The sequence below is a fragment of the Myotis yumanensis genome, unplaced genomic scaffold (genome assembly GCF_028538775.1).
Source record: "Myotis yumanensis isolate MYYU_CA2020_CCGP unplaced genomic scaffold, mMyoYum1.0.hap1 SCAF_4, whole genome shotgun sequence".
Lineage (NCBI taxonomy): Eukaryota > Metazoa > Chordata > Mammalia > Chiroptera > Vespertilionidae > Myotis > Myotis yumanensis.
Window position 1 is genome coordinate 91512604 of NW_027223755.1, and position 23215 is coordinate 91535818.

General features: G+C 44.8%; 1 protein-coding gene across 2 annotated transcripts in view; it reads right to left on the reverse strand.

Moving 5' to 3' along the window:
- Positions 1-663: 663 nt before the first annotated feature.
- Positions 664-23215, reverse strand: part of SHISA9 (shisa family member 9) — a 286934-nt gene continuing 264382 nt past the window's right edge. The window contains exons 4-5 of one of the 2 annotated variants that reach the window (XM_070412955.1): positions 20771-20818; positions 664-4645 (exon numbers count right to left, since the gene is read on the reverse strand). In XM_070412955.1, the coding sequence (XP_070269056.1) occupies positions 4266-4645; positions 20771-20818 (428 nt within the window). In that variant the 3' untranslated portion in view covers positions 664-4265. The remainder of the gene's footprint in view (positions 4646-20770; positions 20819-23215) is intronic. The other variant, XM_070412956.1, reaches the window with a different exon arrangement.

Consider the following 23215-nt stretch of genomic DNA (forward strand, 5'->3'; position numbering starts at 1 on the left):
CTATACCTTTTCCCAAAGTTCCCCTATTGCCTTAAACTGCAGTCAGTCACTGCGGTAGCTGGCACGGTAAAGTAACCATTTTTTACTGCTTTCCTTTCGTTGTCTCACTTCCCCACCCCCTACCAGCATCCCCTTCTGCTTCTCAAATAAACTAATTGCCCTCAAATCTGTGTCTCAGAATTCCTTTCCAGGGAACCATACCAAGGCAGATTTCTGAAAATTTCAAACTTAGTGCTAACAGAAGCCAGGCAAGAAATCAAATTTAATAAATAGGGAAAGATTCCCATCCTTTCAATATTTGTGTGTTTCACAACCCTGGTCGCTGGTACAAACAGAAGTGCAAATCTTAGCAAGATTCTTGACCATTAAGGACACGTTTAGTTATAAAGAGGAGACGTAGCAATGGGACATTTTTTAAGGCAGGAAGTGAACTAAGAGACACGACACAGGCTCATTAGAAAGGTTTCAGACAAAATAGCCTGCTGGAAAATGTGTCTGAATTGCTTTTAACTAAAATGTTGCCTTCCCTGTAAAGGTTTCCCATACACTCCAAATACTAAAAATTTAGTTCTCTATGCTAATAGTGGTGCCCCCTGACGAAAATTCAAGTAAGGATATTGGACCCTTGAAAGATACATGGCAAGCCCAACAGTATCACATATAATCAGTTTTATTGCCAGGTAAGAAATTCATATTAATATAGTGAATACATATGTTTACAAATAAACATTCTTAGAAAACAAACAAATGTTTTTTTGTCTTCATTGTAGGAAGTGTTATTGGTATCATAAACTCTGCAGTTGTTGACGAGTATTAACACAGGTTTACTTGCAGAACATACGGTTACTAAAATATTCGCACATAAAATATGTTCCATTTGCACAAAAACCTGGGGGGTTAGATGGGGAGGCCAGGTGGAGCCCAAGGCGGATGGAGGCTGAGATGCTCTGGGAAGGCCAAGGGACGTAAGACTCTGCTCCCATGGGGTTGGAAGTCGGAATGGCTAAAGGCAAGGAGAGGCTAGAGCCGGGGCAGGGGATGGGGAAGGAATAGTCTCTCTGCTTTCTTCTGGGTTCTCTTCTGTGTCTCCCTCCTCTAGCTACTGGATCCTTGTTGATCCAGGGCAGTCACAATTCCCAAGTCATCCCTCGGGACACTCTCAGCATCATGAGGTCTGTCCACCCTCCCCAGAGAAGACCAAAGAATACACTTTCCTGGCCACACTCCCCCCTTCGGTTTGGTTCCCAAAACCAATTGGAAGGTGACGAGACTGTGAAGCATGGTTCTTTTTGGGTCACCATCACAGCTACATCCTTTTGACCATGTCACAACCCTGCCACCCAAATTGTAGCTGCAAACCTCCAACTAACAGAAGTCACTGGATGATGTTGACTCAGAAGAGAAGGAACATGGGCAATAAATAAAATCCTGTAGATTCAGAGACCAAAAAAAAGTCCTTAACCAGGGATGGGGTAAAGGTGAGATGAAGTGAGTTGAGGGCAGAGAGCCAAGTTGAGCTAAGAGGGAGATTAGAATTGCAGAACTTTTGAGCTGGAGGGAATCTCCCAGATAAGCCGGCCCAGGGCTTTCTGAAGCATGGGCTGTGTACCACTAGCATATGCAAAATGATTTTAAGTAGTACATGGGCATGGCACTAATTAGCATTGAGCCACATAGGAAATGATTCCCTTTGCATTTTGCTCAGTCCATCTAGTTACTTCAAGGAGAAAGTCTTCATTAGAAGCTGGTATATCTTTGACAACTCTTTAACATGTGCTAATCTTGTTTTAATTTTAAAAAAAGGAGAAGGGGGAGAGAGAGGAGAGAGAGAGAGAGAGAGAGAGGAGAGAGGAGAGAGAGAGAGAGAGAGAGAGAGAGAGAGACGCAAATGCCAGCCTATAGGTTCAGACCCTTCCACAGCAATAATATTTAGCTAGAACTTGACAATTGCTGTTTTGTTGCCTTTGTACTGATTTTTATATTTACTTTCTATTTAGGGTGATTGATACTGGTTTTCTATTTGTGATGATGGCAGGAAGTTTTTCTTTTAAAAGTTAACTATATTAAAAGTGAATCAATTTAGATACAAATGCTGTGAAGGTGAGACAGATACCAAAAGTGTGTTGCAGGTCCACAGGTAACGAAGTCAAGGAAACCAAGCCCAGTGGTGTTCCCTCCACTCTGGGGAGCACTGCGGTCCCAGCAAAGAGGCTGAGACAGTGGGCACTGAATCTCTCATGCCTGCTTTGTCCAGCACAGAGCCTCGCTATGAGAGAGGAATCTTATACGGTGGCTTCTGTGCACAGTTCCCTTTTTAAAAAAAATGGCAGAGGTTTTGCTATTTCAAAAAGCTTGGTCAGGCCTCAGTTCCTCATGTTTCAGGCCAGAGACTAAAGCCCAGATAGATAAAATGCATTGTCAATGTCCGCAGGTCAGCTGGGAGTGAACAGAAGGACCACCTGGTCTGCCTGATCCCGCGACATCAGAGGGAGAGATGGGTGAGGCAGAGCGCTGGAGTTCAGCATCCCAGGAAGTGCTCTGAGACCTGTTGGGACCATGTACAGCTTCTGACACAGGAACAGCTGGGGGCTGTCAAAGATCCCTGTCAGTTAGCTAAGACCTAGACCTTTAGGGACTAGTTGAGAACGTCTCACCTTAAATACTAATCTCTTCTCTCTCAACAACCCTCTTTGGGCTTCCATAAAACAAATAGAACTTGCATGAAAACTGCCTCTGTTGGGACATTGGCTGTGAGAACCAACCTGAAAACCACCTCAGGGAATTCTGGATGGGAGACTAACGCACTTAAGTGTCTAGAGAGGCGGTGTGGGGGTCCCTGGGAATTATGGGACTGGAAATGCTTGCTAGGTTTGGGGAGCTAGAAAGTGGTAAAGCATGGATTTTGGACAGTGTGGGAGATAGGGAGGTGATGGTCTGTAGGTCCCCCTGACACTGCTCAGCGCCCCCAGAGCGGGTGATTGGGTGGGCTCGCCAACAAAGGGAGGATGGAAACATCTTCTATCACTGCAGAAACACAGGAGGGAGGGAGGGAGGCTAAAAGAACACAGGTTTGCACTTGGGAGATGAGACGGTCACTACACAGTAACACACTGAAGGCACCACCCACGCGTATGACATTTTCAGTCCAAAGCAGTTGGAATTTGGTGGTGGCGGCGGCAGCAATGGGCTGAAGGGAAGGGAGCCGCGGCCTGGCGGTGAGTGGAGGACTGGTTAGTGTGTCTGTCTGGTCTCAGAGGCCAGGGGGACATGCCAGAAACCGGACCCCTGGGTCCCCTTCTCACCTCTCGTGGACCTTTCAGCTGTGATATTTTCTTTTAATTGTTCTTGATGTTGCCGTTGCTTTCCTAAGTCTTGAAGATTTGGGATGAAAATGAGTTTGCTGTTCTTGTCTGTTTTGTAGTGGACTCACATTTCATTTTTTCTTTTTATAAAGAAAAGTTATTTAATATCCTCTGGACCCTCTCCCTGCCAGCAAAGCCCATCCCTCCCGTGTCCATAGTCATGGTCTTAATGGGAGTCCTAAAATGCTCTCTCTTCCCCATCACTGTGAGTGGGTTCAGGATCATTTATGTTTTGTGAGTTTGAAGGTTGTTTGTTTTTTGCTTCGGACGAGGATGATATGAAACGGACTAGAAATAGAATGGTTCGGGTCCAGCTACTGTCTCATGTTCATCAAAATGGCGTGTCCACACCACCACTTCTTAGGATTAGAAAATGCTTCTAAAGTGCAGATTCCTCCCAAACTACTCCTCTTTTCAAGTACACTCATCTCTGGTGTCCCCGCATTTTCTACCCGCCCTCCGCCCTGGCTCGTTCACCCGGAAATGGACAGCTCGTGGCAAATAGTGTATGTGCTCAAATGGACAATTTCTCTATATTGTGCTACTGTTATTTCTCATCATGGATTTTAGTTTCAAGTTAGGAGGAAAAGAACAATTAGCCCCCACGGTTTGGGCATGTGAGTCGGCAACCTTGGGCCTGAGGCCGAAAGAGTGTGCCTCAGTTTCCCCATTTGCAGTACTGCTGGGCGTCCATGCTTCATTTCTGCTCAGCTGTCCGCCAACACGTGTTAGGCATGACCCAGGACAAGTGTGATTCCGTGTCACCGGTGGGTTTCTGGTCGGTGGGTGTGGAGAGTGAGTGGTGGGTGGCTGTGTGGGGCGAGGCCAGGGAGAGTGTGGGCCGGAAGATTTTTTTGCCTCTCAGTTGAGTGTGGTCTCCAGGACGCTCCGTGTGGCGCCAGCTCAGACAGTCACTTCTGTTTTGCTGTTGGTGATGAAGTAGGGCTGTGGGGGTGGGTAGTGCTGGGGGCGAGTTCCCAGGGGGTCGCTGGAGCCAGACTCCGCAGTGCCCAGCTTGCCCTTGCTGCCGTAAGCCTGCCGCCGGAGAGAATGCTCGCTGGGGTCCCAGCCCTTGAAGTTGGTGTTGGAGTTGTAGGCCAGGGGGTGTGAGGATGTCTTGTTGGTGCGAGACTTTTGTCCATTCTGCTTGGCGGGGCCGTGCTCGGGACTGAAGGACCGCGGCTCGTCCTCCACTCTCACGGGGTGCAGAGGGAGGTTCCCCTTGGCCGCCAGCTCGGCCAGGTGCCGGCGCTTGGAGTAGAAGTCGTCATTGGCCTTGTCGGCTGGAGCGTGGGGCAGGAGGACGGAGAAGGGCAGGAGAGAGTAGAGAGAGGGAGAGAGGAGAGAGAGAGACAGTTAGGGACTGGCAAGTCCATCCGAGAAACGGCATCAAAGTAGGCTACAGTCCGAACGACACACACACTAGAAACTCCACCTGGAACAGACAGAAGGAAGGACAGGACCGTGTCCTCACAGACAAGAGCAGGACCAAGGGGGCAGGGCACCCTGACAGCACCCCTCAAATAAGCAATTCCCACCACACTTAACCCTAACACTCTGTTATCCTTGGTTTTCTTATAAAATCCAAGAGTTGTTTCTCCATGATTAAAATCATGCATTCTCCATAGAGAAAATATTGAACATGTGGAGTAATATTCGTGTCTATCCCCACACTCACGAGAGCCCATATCAACACCTGAGTGTATTTTTTCCTGGTCTTCTCAATAAACAGAATTAATTGGGGATTTTTATTGGTGTGTTTGCTTGTAGCAGTCAAGCAGACCTGTGTTCAAATCCCAACTCTGTCTGCTACTAGCAGCGTAACTATGGCTAAATGACTTAACTTTTATTATCATCGGTTTCTGCATAAGGCACGTATCCACAATAAAAAGTATATTCAATAGGATTGTTTGGAGGGTTAAATGATATGATGTGTGTAAAATGCTTAGATATTAGCCACCACCATTATCATCATTATCATTATAAATAGCTGATTTTTCATGTAATATTCTATCAAGCATCCCCCCCCATTGTTATAAACTAGTAATAAACAGATTTTAATGCCAAAAGAATATTTTATTGAATGGAACTATTAAAAATTAATCAATGCCCCTGCTGATGAACATTCAATTGTGCCAATATTTTGCTAATAAAGATAAAGCTGAGATGAGAATCTTCTGGATTAAAGCTCTCTTTGCACTTAGAATTTTGAATTTAGCATGATGTTAAAAATATTTTCTTAATCTACATCAGAAGATGGCAAACTGCAGCCCGTGGACCAAATCCAGCCACCGCCTATTTTTGAAAATAAAGTTTTCCTGGAACACAGCCACACCTATTCATTTTCCAGTGCCTGTGGCGGTGTTTGCTCTGCAGTGGTAGATTCGAGTTCATGTGACCCAGACTGCCTGGCCCACAGCCTGGAATATTTACTATCCAGCCTTGAAATGAATTACCTCAAGTGAAATTACTTTTAAAGGGTGTGAACATTATTAAGGCCCTTGATATATATTGCCCACTGTGCTACAAAAGAGTTATATCAATTTCCACTCCATTTCACCACACTCTCCAGCATTGGTTTCTTTCCCTTTTCTCTCTTTTATTTTTTTACTGTTTCTTTCTTCTTTGTTTCTTTCTCTCTTTCTTTCTTCCTTCTCTTCCTTCCTTTCTTCGTCCTTTCTCTTACTTTCTTTATTCCTTCCTTCTCTCCTTCCTCCTTTCCTTCTCTCTCTCTCTCTCTCTCTCTCTCTCTCTGTCTTCCTTTCCTTATTTATGTATTTGATAACTTTGTGATACCTCTTTTTATTTTCTCTTACAATTATTTCCTTACTAGAGGCCCAATGCATGAAATTCGTGCAAGGGGCTCAGCCCTGGCAGCTGAGGCTTCATCCGGAAGGTGGTCCAGCTGTCTGGTCTAATTAGCATATTATGCTTTTATTATTATAGATAAGATCCTCTACACTTCTTCAATTAATGTCTATCAATACACCTTTAAATGTACATCTCTTGAAAGACAAGAAATATTTGCTATTTTTTCTTCCACACTCACAACATCCCATTCTATTACACACGTGAATTTATTTAAATTCATGGGGCCCACCACAGTTCCATGTTTCTTATCTCCTTTGATCATTTCAACAACCCTGATTTTAATCCCTGCTTGATGGATTATGAAACTGTCGATCTCAGGCATGTGAAATGATTTAATGAAGGTTACCCATAGCTAGTGGCTGAGCCAGGGCAGAACCTAAGTTCAGTAGACATCATTTGATGCTTCTGAAAGGAAAAGCTTTGGTTTCAGAGCTGAGTGGGCAAAAATCATTCCACTTGCCCCTCTGCATCCATGGTAGACATCATTCTTTCATCACAGGGCTCTTTCCTGGCAAGTGTGGCCTCCACTCAGACTCCTTCTCAACACGACGCCCCAGGAAGGCACGTGTTGGCTTTCCAGGCTTACTACAGTTTAAGTTGGGTTTCTGTTCCTGTCAATGTACACAACCCTGACAGACATAATCTTTCAAGAGAAAGTCCTCCTTTCCATAAATCCTAGAGCCATCAGAAGATACAGCATGTCAGAGCCAAAAGGAACCTGGGAGTCTGCTACTGAAGATGCTACAAGCACACACACATTCATGAAATGCCACGCATTGCTCAGAGCAGCATGAGTGAGATCAGATCTCCATCTTTCTGCCTTCCAGGGGAAAGTTATAGGTTTCCAAGGCCATGAATTTCCCATAGAAGAATGCTCTGATATCCACCCTGGACTTCAAAGTTCACGTATCCAGTAACATCCAGGACAGAGTCACTGGCATCTCCCAGTCCCAGTGGCCCAGCCTGAACCCATCAACATTACCTGGATCTGTTCTTCAGGCTCGTCCTTCTCTCTGGCATAGAAACAGCAACTCAAGCACAAACATGGCGCTGTTGCCGACTCAACCCTCCTCTTCTCCCCCAGCACAACTGCTGAACCACCAAGTCCTTCTAGCCTTGCCTAACAAATACTTCTCTAACCTATCCTATTCCCCTCACTTTGAATATTGCTCCACTCCCTGCCTCGAGTTTCACCTCCCCGGTTGCATTCTCCACACTGCAATAAAAGGCATATTTCTAAAATGCAAAACCAACTGTGTTGCTTATTACCAAAACCTCTTTGAGCAATTTGCTCAGTCATTTAGTCATGCATCAAGTAGGCATGGGTCATGCACTGGATACGGGAAATATAAGGCAGACTCAGAAACAGACGTGATCCCTGCCCTCCTAGGGAAGGACAGACAGTGACCAAATAGTCCCACAAATTGCATAGAAGTTAAATATGGTTTTATGATAAGTGCTATGAAGAATATCTGGTCTTAGAAGTACGATGAAGTCTTTGAGTTGATCTGAGAACCAGATGTTGGAGCTCAGCTGTCCCACCCCTTCATTTATGTAAGACTCTGTTATTTGTCTTCAAGACATAGCCAAGGTGTTGCCTCCTGATTCCCTGAGACTCCCTAAGGCACCACAGCTCTATCATAGCACTGTCCATGCTGCTTTATAGGTTTCCATTTTCACATCAGTGTCCTCCCACTAGACCATGAGTGCTTCGATAGCAGGAACCCTATCTTTCCAGCTGTACAAGTCAGTGGCTCTCACCCTTGGCAGTCCATGGGAATCCCATAAGGGAGCTTTTAAAGATTTCAGATTCCTGGGCCCATCCCCCAAACAATTTAATCAGAATCTCTGAAGGTCTGGCTCAGACATAGATTTTTTTTTTAAGTCCCACCCCCGGGTGATCCTAATGTGCAGGCAGAGTTGAGAATCTCAGGCTGAGCACAGTGCCGGCGCATAGATTTTTATAAAAAACTAAAAGGCAGTGGCCTCCCATCTCCCTCCTGTTATCCCCAACTGCCTCTCATGTCAGGTACCCCTCCCTTTTAGGAAGTCTGACCAGGTCAGATCCCACCTTTGGAGGCTCTGGTCCATGGCACCAATCATGCCAGCCACTTCACACTTCTTTATGCAGTTCATTTTATAGGGCTGTCAATTTTCAATGCAAACACTTTCTAAATGAACAAAAATGGGGTTGTAGTTTCCAAACCCCTTCAACTTGCTTTTCCCTTTAACGATATACCACAGGCATTTCCTGCTAGGGTTCCAAGAAGGTAAAGAAGGCCAGGTCTGACTTTTGCTTTATGGTTGCAGAGGCCATGTCCAGCCTCGTTCCCAGCATATGTTAGATACCCCATAAATAAATATTCACTGAATGACTGTATGAGCAAAATAACATAACAGAAGAGAGAATACCAGGGCAATAGTTGGAGTGGATACTCCTTTCCCCTCTCCTTCTAGTAGGCAGTCTCTTAATGAAAGTCACTTGTGGTCATTATGCCCCCAGGCATGGTCCACAATCATTCATTCCCACGTTTCCCTTTCCAGACAATGGATTAGTCTAAGGTCTGCTCAGAGCAAGGGATGCCTCCAAGGGTTCTTGTTTCTGACAAGCTGAGAAAATTGATTATGAAGTAAATGTCCCAACAGCTGAGATAGGTAATGTCTTCTCCAAAAGTTCAAAAGAAAATAGTCAGAGAGGCCTTCCACTCTTGCCACATCAGTGCAGGTTTGGGGAGCAGCGCCCCCTTACGAGGAATCCTGGAGCTCCACAGGGAAAATCTACACCCTTCTCCACCCCCAACCCTGAATTGGTCTCCTGGTGAACTGGGCATCAGGTACTCCCTGAGCATAGGAAGTGTTTAGTACGTGGGATAAGAGTGGAGTGGCCAGGAAAGTCTGTAGGTCTGGAATAAGACACATCTGAGTTTCTGAGACCTTGGGAATGTCATGTAACCTCTTAAAACTATTTCCTTAGTTGTGAAGTGAGGATAATATAAACGACTCTCCAGTTTATCATGAGAAATGAATTATATGAGATCTATAAGCTACATGGCACAATTCTGAAATATTGTAACTTATATTGCTTCCTGGCCTATGAAAGAACTGGGCTAGATCCAGCAGGCATTTATTGGGCACTCACTCTGTGCCAGGCCACCTGCTAAGCACAAAGAAGGCACGCATCCAAACCAACCATCCCTCTTTCATTTCTTCCTTCCCTCTACCCCCATGTGTGTTGAGAACCTAGTTTGCCCTATACAATGGCATGAAGAGGGGCACTGGTCTGTTTGGGATGGAGAGCTGATTAGGAAAGCATCTCGAAGATGTGCTCTGTAGCTGTGATCTGGAGCTGAACAGTCACAGAAGCAGCATTCCAGGAGAGGGAACATGTGGTTTATAGCAAAACTAGAGGCCCAGTGCACAAAATTCATGCATGGGGGGTAGGGGAGGGTCTCTCAGCCCGGCCTGCACCCTCTCACAATCCGGGACCCCTTGGGGGATGTCCAACTACTTGTTTAGGCCCGATCGGCAGTCGGACATCCCTCTTGCAATCCAGGATCACTGATTCCTAACTGCTCACCTGCCTGTCTGTCTGCTTAATCACCTCTAACCACTCTGCCTGCCTACCAGATCACCCCTAACCACTCTTGTCTGCCTGCCTGATGCCCCTAAATTCTCACCTGCCTGCCTGATCACCCCTAACTGCTCACCTGCCTGCCCCATTGCCCCTAACCACTTGCCTGCCTGCATGACCACCCCTAACCACTCACCTGCCTGCCTGATCACCCCTAACTGCTCACCTGCCTGCCTGATTGCCCCTAATCACTTGCCTGCCTGCCTGATGCCCCTAACTGCTTGCCTGCCTGCCTGATCACCGCTAACCACCTCTGTCTTGGCCCCAGCCCCAGCAGCTTCATCCAGAAGGACATCTGGAATGACATCCAGAAGGTCATTCAGCTGTCCAGTCTAATTAGCATATTATACTTTTATTATTATAGATGGCCATACTACTTTGCAGTCCCTTCCATCAAGAGGTGGAATCTATTTCTCCACCTTTTGCACCTGGCCTAGCCTTATAACTGGCTTTGATGTCACACATGTCCTGAATCTGGCATTTTATAAGTTCTACAGTTTCTGCTCCTAGGTTCTTGGAATCCTGCCTCCATGTAAAGAAGGAATCCCAGGTTGGCCTCCTGCAGGATGAGACACCTGCAGGTCAGTTGCCCATGATCACCATAGCCAACAGCCTACTCATTGCCTACTCATCAGATACTGAGCAAGGCCATCCTAGACCACCAGCCATCAGCTGACCTGCCAGCTGACTCCAGATACTGAGTAAGCCTGGCTGAGACCAATCAATACAGCCCAAACCAGAAGAACTGCCCAGCTGACACAGAATCAGAAGCTCGATAACTGCTTGCTATGTTCAGCCATTAAGCTTTGGGTAGTTTGTTACACGGAACTAGATAACTGCTATAGAACAGCATTTGCAAAAGCCTTGAGGTGGGAAGGAACATGGTGTTGTCAAAAAACTGAAGGGGTATCTGTGCGATAGAGTGAAGAAAGCAAGGGCCACCAGATCATCTAATACAGTGGTTCTCAACCTTGGCTGCATATTAGAATCACCTGGGAATCTTTTTAAAATCCTGATTTCTGGGCCTCATCCTCCGGAAATTCTGTTTCTTTGTTATGGGGTGGGGCCACAACATTAGTAACAAAGAAACAGAATTTCCAGAGGATGAGGCCTAGAAATCAGAATTTTAAAAAGATTCCCAGGTGATTCTAATGTGCAGCCAAGGTTGAGAACCACTGGCATAGATCATTTACCTGCTTATCTTATCATCCTCCCTCCACTAGTCTCCGAGATGTTTTAGAGAAGGGAAGAGTAGGCACAGATTTGTTGCCTGGGGCACAAAACTGTCCTTCAAAGAGTTATTTTCATGAGCATTTCACCAAGACTGTGGTTGGTGGTGGGTGAACTGTTTCCATAACCAGGAAATACAATTTTCCCGAAACCCTCTCTCCAGTGTTCTGGTTGCCTCTGCTCGGGCTCTGGAGGAGGGGGAAGAAATGCTGACGTGGCCACTCTCAGCTTTGTACAGGGGGGCCCTGTCTTAGTATATTAAAAAAGCTCCTTTTGGAAGAAATAACAGGTTCATTGAACAGCTCTGTAAGCCGTATTAATAAATGCATTAACCTAATCAGCCCTGCTACCTCATGGGCAGATGGCTGACAAGCCGACCAGGAAACAGATGTGTGAGCCTTTCAACAACACTGGTCCTCTCTGATTTGATTTTTCTTCATTTAAAAAGAGGAAGAAAGAATGGAAAAGGTGCTTTCCTTCCAATGAGCCTAATTGCCTTGAAGGAACAGAGGCTGTAAAATTAAACTGTACCTTCCTCCATCTGTCTCTCTCTTAATTAGCAGCAGACACTTACTTGTACAGGTGCGGGGTGGGAGGGGGCATTGCTTCCGTAGGAATGGAGAGAGTCAAGGTAATAACCAGTTTTCAAAACAAGTTGCACATCTGAGGGTCTCAGCAGGTGGCCTCCCACCTACCTTCTTTCCTTGGGCCAAAGATATCTTAAGGAGGGGCTCCTACAGCTCATTCTCACAGGGTGATATTCTTGGGCCTCCGGTGATGGATTTCACCTGGTAAGCAAACCGAAGCTGTCACCACTCCTGCTTTTTGGTCCAAGAATGTGTGGGAATGAAGTGATTAATCTTTCCATCACCCGCACGAATAAAACCCAGGTTATTTGCAGTGGTCCCCGAGGTCTGCATGACCCGGCCTCTGGCTATGTGTCCACTTTCATCTCTCCCACACTTATTATGAACCCATCACAGAGTGGATTCGTTTCCTGGGGTTGCCATAACCAATTATCAGGAACTGAGCAGCTTAAAATAATAGAAATGTATTCTTTCATAGTTCTGGAGGCCAGAAGTCTGAAATCAAGGTGGCAGCAAGGTCATGCGCCCTCTGCAGGCTCTAGGGGAGGCTCTCTCCTTGCTTCTTCTGCCTTCTGGTGGCTGCAGTGATCCTTGGCATTCTGTGCCTTGGAGCTGCATCACTGATGCCGGTCTCTGTCTCTGTCTTCACATGGCCCATGCCCATGTATATGTGTCCATGTATCCAAATGTCCCTCTTCTTGTATGGACACCAGTCATTGGATTAGAACCCACATGAACACAGTATGACCTCATTTTAACTTGATCACATTTACAAAGACCTTGTTGCCAAGTATGGTCACATTCTGACGTTTTGAGTAGAGACAGATTGGAGGGGACACTATTCAACACAGTTCACACAAGATCCCTGTCTGCTCCTGAGCCCACCAAGCTTTTCATCTCATAGCCATTGGACCTTGTCCCTGCTGTTCTCTCTGCTGAATGCTCTTCTTTCTGTTTGTATATCTGAATCCATCTTGTCATTTGGTTCTCTGATCAAAAGTCACTTCCTCAGAAAATTCCTCCTGCTGACCCAATCAAAACAGAGAACCCCACCTCCAGTTGCTCTTATCACCTCTCTCTATTTTAATATGTTCTTAACCTGTATCATTATATGAAATTATCTTTCTTAGTTACTTGTGTATTGTCTGTCTCCCTTGACTAGAATATAAGCTCCAATGAGGGTAGAGATCATATCTTCTCTGCTCACTACTGTATCCTCAACACCTAACCCAGTGCCTGGCACAGAGTAGGGGTACAATAATCTGCATCTGATGAAGGAAGGAAAGCACCAGATGTATTTCAGTTGCAATGCCATTCTCTAAAACATTAGAAATGGGCAGGATGCTTCATCTTCTGATCATCTAGCCCAGTGGTGGCGAACCTATGACAAGCGTGTCAGAGGTGACACAGGAACTCATTTTTTTGGTTGATTTTTCTTTGTTAAATGGCATTTAAATATATAAAATAAATATCAAAAATATAAATCTTTGTTTTACTATGATTGAAAATATCAAAACATTTCTATATGTGACACGGCACCAGAGCTAAGTTAGGGTTTTTCAAAATGCTGACACGCCGAGCTCAAAAGGTTTGCCATCACTGATCTAGCCTGTGACATCTAATTTTATGTGACCACTTGACTGGTCCATGTATTGTCCAGATTACACATTATTTCTCAGTGTGTCTGTGAAGGTATTTCTGGGTGAGATTAGTATTTGAATTGGTAGCCTCAGTAGAGTACTCTCCCCAATGTAGGTGGGCACCATCTAATCCTTTGACAGCCTGAGTGGGATAAAAAGCAGAGGAAGGAGGAAGCATGCCCCTCCCGCCTGCCTGTTTGAGCTGGGATGTTGGTCTTCTCCTGCCTGTTGAATTGGGATTTATACCAGCAGCTCCCCTGGTTCTTAGGTCTTCAGACTCAGACTAGAATTGCACCACCAGTTTTCCTGGGTTTCTAACTAGCAGACAATAGATGACTTTCTCAGCTTCCATAATTGCATGAACCAATTCCTTATAATAAACCTCCTTTTATGCATATATGTAAAATATAGATATATCCCATATGAATATTCATGTAGATGAGTAATAGGATATATATACATGCATAAAAGATATTTATTTTGAAATATTGGTTCAACCAAACCAATAGCACATATCTCCTATATTTATGACATATATGAATATAATATATATAAATAATAATAAATGTATACAGTCGACCCTGAACAACATGGATTTGAACTGCATGGGATTTATACATGATTTTCTTTCAATTTACTCATATAGATCAAAACCATGTTGTTTTTTGGAAGCTAAATTTGGCCAGGTGGCTAACCTCTCACCAATGGAATGTTAGCAAAACTGATGCATCCAATTTTCACCTCACCTTACTTGTTTAAAAGAAAACTGGCTGCCTTAGATGGTCTCTTTCCCCTTTCCACAGGCTATACCAACAACCAACTATAACAATGCAGAAGAGGATAATATGGTAGAGGGAGGTAGAGCCACAGTGTTGAAGGAACCTGGTTCCCTGAGTGATGACATGGAGCAGAACTGCCCCACCAACCTGGACCCTGGAGGTTACTACACGAGAGAGAAATAGACTCCTTTCGTTTAAGACACTGTATTTGTGGGGCCTTTTGGGACAGTTGGACAGTATTTACTTTTTACTTATATGGGAATATTTTCTGGGTCTCAATGTTTTTTTTTTCTCCTTCACAAGCTAAATTAAAAAGTAAAAGGGAGGACAGTTCATGTTGTTAAAAGAAATGCCCCGGTATTTCTCATTCCTTTTGAAATACATTCTATAAAGCCATGCGGTTCCTAAGGCTGTCTCAGCAGGCAGAAACAAGAAAGGCAGAAACGAAGCCTAGCTTCCCAGGCAAGAGAGGCCTGGGGAGGAGACACAAAGATTCATCTTTATGGCGAATTAGCCCCATTTTATCTGGTCCTGGGCCTTGCTGCAGAGACACACATGGGGAAAATGACATTTGAACCAGGTCCTAATGGAACTCAGGGCTTTGAGTTCTTTCCACTGGGCCCCATAACTTCCCTGCAGCCACGTCTAAGAGAGAAAACTGATGAGAGGAATCCAGGAGCCTCGCCCATTGTTGGTCATAACCCTGAGGGCTCCCAACAGGAGGTGTTGCTGCCTTTGCTGGAGAGGATTCTGAAACAGCGCCTGCTGGAGCCTTGTACCGAAGCTGTCCAGGCTGCCCCGTGAGCCCTTCTGTTGTGGCTGCAGGGAGCCCTCTGTCAATGCCTTGCTGCTGACAGGCATCTGAAACTTCAAGCCCTGTGTCTCTTCTCTTAGGCCGTCTGCTATGCCGTCACCACTTCCTGAGAGGCTGTTGAACAAGGTGGATGATCTCATGCTTTCGCCAAGGCTGACCACAGAGCCCTCCATACAGAAGGCTCCAGATGGACACCATGTGCTCATTCACTGCCTTTGCATGCATCCTGCATTGCTGTTCCATAGATTCACTGTATGGTTTGCCTTCTGATCATTTTCCCAGCTGGTAAAATTTTATCCAATTGGTGGGTTTTCAAATGAAGCAAATAAAGGTTAACTATGCGAAATCCTATGTACCTCCTTCCAATTTGCTGTAGCAAAAGACTGGCTCTAGGTAGATGATTTTAAGATTTAGAACCCTATGTTAGGTTAATGCATGGATAACTTCAAGTCTTCACCCTTCCCTGTATCCACACTCTTTTTATGTGACTTTGAAACTCACCCCCAAAAAAGAGGATCTTGTTTCCCCACCACTGGATTCTGAATTCATCCATGTGACTAATGAATGTAAGCAGACATGACATAAACTGATGTTTGAAAAGGTGCTTCCTGGTTTTGGGTTGCTCTATTGCACCTCTGCCAACATCATTAAACATGTTTAGGCTACATTCTCTGAGGATAAAAGCCTCCTGAACCAGAGTTAAGCCATCCCAGTCATTCCTGCTAAAACCAGTCTAGATCAGCCAACACCTAACCAACTCTCAGATACATGGGCAAACTCACCTGAGACCAAAAGAACCTCCCACATCAGCATAAATCCCTGGCACATAGACTCTTGATCTCAATAAATGCTGAACTAAATAATTTTTAAGGCATGAGATTTGAGGTCATTTGTTACACAACACTATTGTGGCATTAGATAACTGATACAAATATCAGTCATTCATTCACCCTACTTCCAGGAAAAGCCCCAGTTTTCAGGGAGGATCCACCTCTCCTCTATTCATAGTCCATGTGGTCTGGATGATATACCTCTCTACTCCCCTACCCCCTAAGTATTACCCAGTGACTATAAAAAAAATCATCTCATTGTTCTTACCATAACAATTTGTTCAGAGATAGGCACATGATAAGGCAAACCAATCAAAGCAAAGCTCAGTATTTTTACTCAGACATAAAGAGGGTTAATGAGATCAGTGATCCAAACTTTCCATTTTATAGTAGAGGCAACTGAAGTTCTGAGTTCAAGGACACCCAACTGGGTAGAAGCAGCCCTGAGTCTATAATACAGTTCTCCTGACTTCTATCTGGTTGATTTTTCTGCTATATCCCAGCACCTATTCATAAAAGACAACAGGATGCCCAGCTTCACTTAATAATTTACTAATAAAGTGTACACTGAGCATCTTCTGTGTGCTGTGGGCACCATGCAAGGTGCTGGGGAAGTTTGAAATGACATGATCTGGTTGGCTTAGCCTCAGAGAGACAGACTTTCAAACTACTCAAATGCTTGTTGCAATCTTGCTGCAATGGAATTTTCTGCAAAGCAGAGAATCTCCTCCACTGACTCATTTCATCCCCTATAGGTTCCCAAGGAAGCTCATCAAAACTCCAGTGCTTGCTGTGTGCTTTTCAGAAGAGGCCAAACTCAGGAGCTGGTGGGATTTGATTTTTATTTAATAAAAAAGAAAATCACTTTCCTATCCTCCACCCCCTCTGTACCCTACTGCTGACGAGAAAGCCAATAATCCAAATCAGAAAATTTCAAAAGCCTGAATTTCATGAAGTGATGTTTTACGGCAGCTTTCAGGTGAGTTCTTCCCCCAAGAGGTGTGCACTCCAGCAGAACTGAAGCCCAAATTACACATTCTCTCTGCCTTGCGCCTTCTCTGGCATCTCTTGGATGCACATTTATCACTAAGCGATACCAGTTTTCTTGGGAAAAAAGGAAATAACTAAGATTTATTGAGTACCTACTATGTTCTAGACATTGCTTTAGCCATTTCACCAACATTATCTCACTTAAACCCTCTTAAGATAGGTGGCAAGGCAGTATCATTTTTTCCCTGTGACAGATGAGAACGAAGGCCCAGAGATATAAAGTAACTTGGCTGCCAAATTATTCTGTCACAGCTGATAAGTAGCAGAGCAGGACAGCTAACCCAAGACTGTCCATCTCCAGCATCCTTACCTTCCAGCTCAAACTCCAACTAAGAAAACAGTTTTACTTCAGCGAAGAACATAAGTAATCATGTTTGGAGGAGGGCTGGCATGTGAAAAAAATGGTGTTTGAGGGAAAATTGTGTTTGCATCTATGATTGGGTCTTAGAAAAAGTAGGTCCAAACTTCAGTGTACATAGAATTATCTAGAAGGTGTACTTTAAAAAGTGAATGAAAAATGTGGAGGCCCCCTCATCCAAGTATAAGATTCGCACTTCTAACCAGCATCTCCAGTAATTTTGGATCAAGTCTTTAAGCCATTCTTTGAAGTCTGAGTCCTGGTCCTGGGTGTGATGAAATTTTCCTGTGTAACTTTGAGCAACATCATTTATCGCATTTATGTCAGTTCCTTCATCCGTAAAAGCAGAAAGGTTGAGTGAAATGTATTTTCGCCATTGTCTTCATCAAAGTGTATTACTTGCATTGTCTCATAAAATTACACTCCCAACCCCGATGGAGGGTGGATATTATCATCGCCTCTGCTTTGGAAATGGTAGAAATGGATGTTCTGGGTATGTGAATGGCTTGCACAAGAGCACACAGCCTGATTCTAATCAGAGCCAGAGCGATCAAATCACAGTACTGTGCTGGCAGTTTTCCCCAAGTTCAGTGTCAGGTTCGAGGATTCGTTTTGCAAAATAAACAGATTTCAAAAGACATTCCTGTCTATTGTGATTAGTAGAGTCCCCTGGGCTTGAGGTGGTGGTGTCTTCTGTCCTGGATTTTAAAAGAATATGCCAAGACTTCCCAGGGTTGGGCATGGGTGGATCAATAGCAGGACCACTAGGGGGCGACCTGCATGGGAGACCTTAAGTAGCGATAAGTGAATAGTGCACACTGGTATGCTGTTATCATTTCCTATGCTGGCAGATACGATTCCCCTCCAAAGTGACTTACAGTCAATATGGGATCTTGTCCTTTCTCCTTCACAGCTACCCCTTCCTTATCCAGCCTCCCCAGGTGACACTCACCCCTCTGCCTTCTTATTGGCTCATTCCCTATGTCCCCACAGTGGGTCGCTAGCAACATTCCTGCCATTGGATGGTAAAATACTAACTGATTTTCCTGAAGAGAAGAGGTCAGACGTCGAAATTGGTCAGAAAACGGTGGTTTATAAAATTTGGTGTGTTTATGACACAGGATTTTTCAGAACCTTTCATTAGTTCACCTAATAGTAACAGTAATGATACCAGTCATGGCCCTCATGCATATAGACTTCCCACATGCCAGACCCTGTGACATGTGTTGTACACAATGTCTCATCTCATTCTTACAAAAAACAGGGGCTCAGATTGGTTGAGTGACTTTCTGAAGGTAACAAGAATACCAAAGAAAGGGGCCACACTTGAAACCCAGGCATGGCTGAGGTTAAGCCCATCACTCCCCGCTTATGTCTTCCTTTCAAGAAGGTGGCAAGTGTGGGAGCCAACAAACTCCTCAATCTTGTTATTACGCCTCATGGTGACTTGAGATTCTGAGTCTACATGCTAGAGGAAGATCAGTGACCGCCGGGGAACTCGACCTGGCCCTCTCTGGGCCCCCTTCTCTCTTCCCTAGATAGGCCAGGATAAAAAAAAGATGCATTTAGCAGGACAGGTGAAATTAGCCCGGTTGGCATAGAAAAACAGCTTCCAAGCCTTGTTTTTGACCCAGCTTGAACTATTTTCTAAATGCATCAGACAACAGGCTGATAATACGGACAGGGATGCTGACTGCCTCCTGATGCTGTCACGGGACTCATAATGGCTTTGTTTTTCACAGGGGAGGAAAAAAGTTTATGCCTCAAATTAGTAGGTCTGTCATGTTCCAAATTGTTTGCATTTCTAAAAATGGATGTTGACATGTGACTAGTCATTATCTAACGCAAGACCCGAAAATCTGCCTCTTTCAAGGCAACAACTGAGTCGCCAAGGGATTCTCATTAGACACGAGGATCTAAAGCTCTGGCTCCTAATAAGGGCATGCAGTGCAGCCCCTCTCGCCCCCCTCCCCCAGAGCTCAGGTTGTTTCTGAGCCTCTGGGACCCTGGTCAAGCTCCTCTCTTCAGAACCCTCAGCCCACAGGATCCCTGGAAACCTAACCAAAGTGTCGTTTCCAATCGCAGTGATTTTCAAAGTGTGGTCCCCGGACCAGCAGCATCAACATCACCTTAGAATCTGTTAGCGATTCAACCCACCCAAGGCTGGTGAATAGGAATCTCTGGTGGGGCCCAGGAATCTGGATTTTAACAACCCTTCAGGGTATGCTGACGTGCATGCACTCAAATGGTTCAAATATGAGAACCACTGGTGGGCCCACGACTCCCTCCTTCCCACTCACATGCACTCATTCACTGTATTCCAGTTTCTTAATTACTCTTCTACCCCCTTTTTCTTCTCTCCTTCCTCTACCAGCCCCAGTTCAGGTTACCGCCCACCTGGGTGATGGCAGGCGCTTCCCAGTGGGTGTCACCAATGCCAGTCCACTCTCTCCTAATCCAGTCTCCTCTTGGAAACCAGATCTAGCTTTTGAGGATGCAAAACTGGTGGTGCTAGGATCCTGCCTAAAGTCCTGCTATGTCTTCAAATTTCCCCCTGTTCAAGGTCATGAAAGAGTTCTACCTCAACCTCTTTGGATCACCTACATTCTCCCCACCACCGATCCAACAAAGCACCGGAGTGAAGAAAGAAGAGAACCAAGTTTCCAGTCTGTTCTGAAAAGAGCTGCTCCCATCACACCATGGGAAATAACTTAGGCATTACAGTCAGAGAGACACGGGTGTAAATCACAGCTCTACCACTTAGCAGCCCTGCGACTGTAGGCAAGCCAATCTCCTCTAAAGGGGATTGACAACACCTGCCCCGCTGGGACACGGGAGGATTAAATGATAACAAAGCACGCTGCGTGGCACATAGGAAGGAGGTAACAAGCTCTATCCACCTCCTGCTCACCCAGCTAGTTTCACGTAGAGCAGTGGTTCCCAAACTTATTTGGCCTACCGCCCCCTTTCCAGAAAAAATATTACTCAGCCCCTGGAAATTAATTTTTTTTTAATTTTAATAGCAGTTACTCATCGCCCCCAAATGCACCTGTGGCCATCACCGCCCCCCTGGATCGCTGCAGCGCCCACTTTGGGAATCACTGAAGTAGACCAACTCCTTAACTTTTGATGCTACCTCAGGAAAGTTGAAAATAGCGTTCTGTTCCCTAAAAGCCTAATCATTCCCAAGGATCCTGGGAATGTTTTCTCTCTGTTTATCTATCTGTTTATCTCCCCCTCGGAAGTTGTGTTTTTTCCTGCATTAATTTACCTTGTGTTTTGCCATGTTGTCTGAGACAAAGCAGCATTTCCCAGAGGTCTTATCTGGGATGGTTTCTGGGAGTGACATTTTCCTTCAGATTGGAAAGCGAGAAGTAGTAATTCTTCAACAATGGGCCCGGGCTCGGCTCACACACACACACACACACACACACACACACACACACACAACATCTATACACTAGAACCTAGACGCTTAGATGGACTTGCAGGTCCACCCAACACAGACACACGTTTGCATTGAGTCATACATAGACACTAGGACTCTCTGTGCCTTCACTGATTAATGTCAAGTCTGACAACACCTGTACAAACAAGCTACAGAACACCATTCGGTACCTTTTGGTGACTTAAGTGTCGCCACTGCCCAGTCACCATCAGAACTTCCTAAAAAATAACAATGGAGAGATGCTGATCTGTTTCTTGCTTCGGTTTCGCTGTGTCTTCACATCCAGGTGCTGCTGGCGGCCCCAGCTGGAGCCTCCAAGAGGGACAGGCCTCAGGGGACACAGGGAATAGGGCGAAGGACCAAATGTGCAAATGAAGTTATGTGGGCATCTCTTTCTACAGGGCCTTGAAGCAGTTTCAAGACAAAGCCCACAGAGGATCAAAAGAAGCCCCCTGCAAAAAGCCTAGATATTTTCAGTAACGTAAAGGGAGAGAGAATTCTTAGACAGTGAGCAGCTCTAAATCTCAACCCTCTAAAATACAGAGAAAAATCTGTTTAGATGAGGTGACTTTGGTTAATGATGACAACACTGTGCTGACAAGGGATACATTTTGATCCTGGTTTACAGCAATCCCCCTCCTGAAAAAGGTATCGCATTATTAGCATCAGATTCCAGGTAGGGGCAGACCCTGCTGGCTGCAGCTGTGTTTGAAAAAATATTGTTGAATGAATGAATGAATGAATGAATTCAAGTTTCTCCAAGGAGTCACTTTTCCTAAGGTATGGAAATTCCCTTAAAAGCTAAGCTGGTGAGCTGAGAATTCCATAATGCCCAGAATTTTGATTATAAATCAATTTCTCCAAATTGAATTCCATTTCAGAGGTTCCGAATGAGCGCTGGGGGACTCTCACATTATTAGCAGAACTCCAGGGGGACCCCTTTCATAAAGTAAAAGATGGCTCTGGCTACACACCCTATGCCTGTCCTTGGTAGGCTTTCTCTGTAAGATTGGGTTTTACTCAAAGCGGGGCAAACCTGCCCACGTGTCTTTGCAGCAGCCTCTGCCCATTGGCTACAGGTCTGACCAATCAGTGTGCACCACCAGCTTCTCTTTCTTAGGAATCAACCAGGAAAGACCAAGTTCTCAACATTTCTCTAAAGTTTCCAGAGACACGTCAGACTGCCAGCTGAGAGGAGACGCAGGGAACAGTCTGTGATCTGAATGATTACAGAGCACAAATCTGTCCCCACTTAAACAGTTCCGGTTGGCCTCACAGGCGTTCCAAAGGACACTCAAATTGCCACATTCCCCCTGTGGATCTGAATTCTACACCCTCATCACTCACAACAGAGGGGAAATGGAGTGACAGGAGAAGAGTAACAAGTTAAAATTAAGTGGAACCCGCCCAGGATGACTTCCTGTTTCTTCTTCCTCTGAGCCGGGGTCTTTGACACTTGGAAACAGTTACTTGGCCCAGGCGTCCTCTGAGGGTGGACACAAGTCTGACCAAGTCACTGAGTCACTGGCCTCAAGGAAAGCCTGTCACCCCCAGTCAAAGCCATCACTGTTTGCATTGAAGACAGGAACCATGCTGTGGTCACCTCTGTTCCCGCTACCCAAGAAAGGGCTTCGCTCCGACAAATTTTGTTTCATAAAATCCATTGATAATAAGGACACTGACTCAGAGGGCACGTGGGCTATCAAAACATAGAGGTAAGCTTTCACTATGCACTTGGCACTAGTGGACCTTAGATAAGCATTTTGGGTGAAAAATTAAATTCTTATTAAAAAGGGGTGGACCTAAGGCATTGAGAAGAAGAGGACATGAGGGAGCTTTCTGGGAGATGAAAATATTTCTTATCTTTACTGGGATGTTGGTTACCCTAGTATGTGTATATTTTAATAATCACACTATTGTAAAATTATGATCTGTGTATTTAATTATGTGTAAATTGTACTTCAACTATAATATACATTAAATATATTTCAATTATACTCAGCATCACGGGGCAATTTTTGCCTTCAAACAATGAAAAACAATTAACACTTTACTCAGTCTCCCCCTACAAAAAGAGGAGAATGGACCTCCTCCACCTTTTTTTTTTTTTTGGCTGGTTATATCCTTCTGATGCCAGAAATTGCTCTCTGGATGACAGCGTCGTTTTGTGGAAAGAACATAGGATTCTGCATCAGGAAATCCTAAATATGACTCTTATCTCTGTCATCTACAAAAGTGTGACTTCGGGAAAATCACTTAACTATACAGAGCCACACTTTCCCCATCTGTAAAACACTGGAACAACACAGAGGTGTACTGTTTGGGCGTCCAAAGATACCACCTCCCTTTCTGCCCTAACTTTAAACAAAATAATAAACTAACAGAGGTCATTTCATGGGTGAGGCCTGTATGTATCATTTAGGGTTTTCACACCAAAAAAAAAAAAGTGAAAAAGCAATTTCCACATGTCTAAATGCATTGTTACTGTGGCTTTAAGAAGTGCTATTGGAAAATGTAACACGGTTCCAGCAAAAATAGTCCATCATCTTGTCAAACAGCAATGGAGAAAATATTTTCTTATTAAAATTTTGAATTAAAAACAAAGGCACCACGCA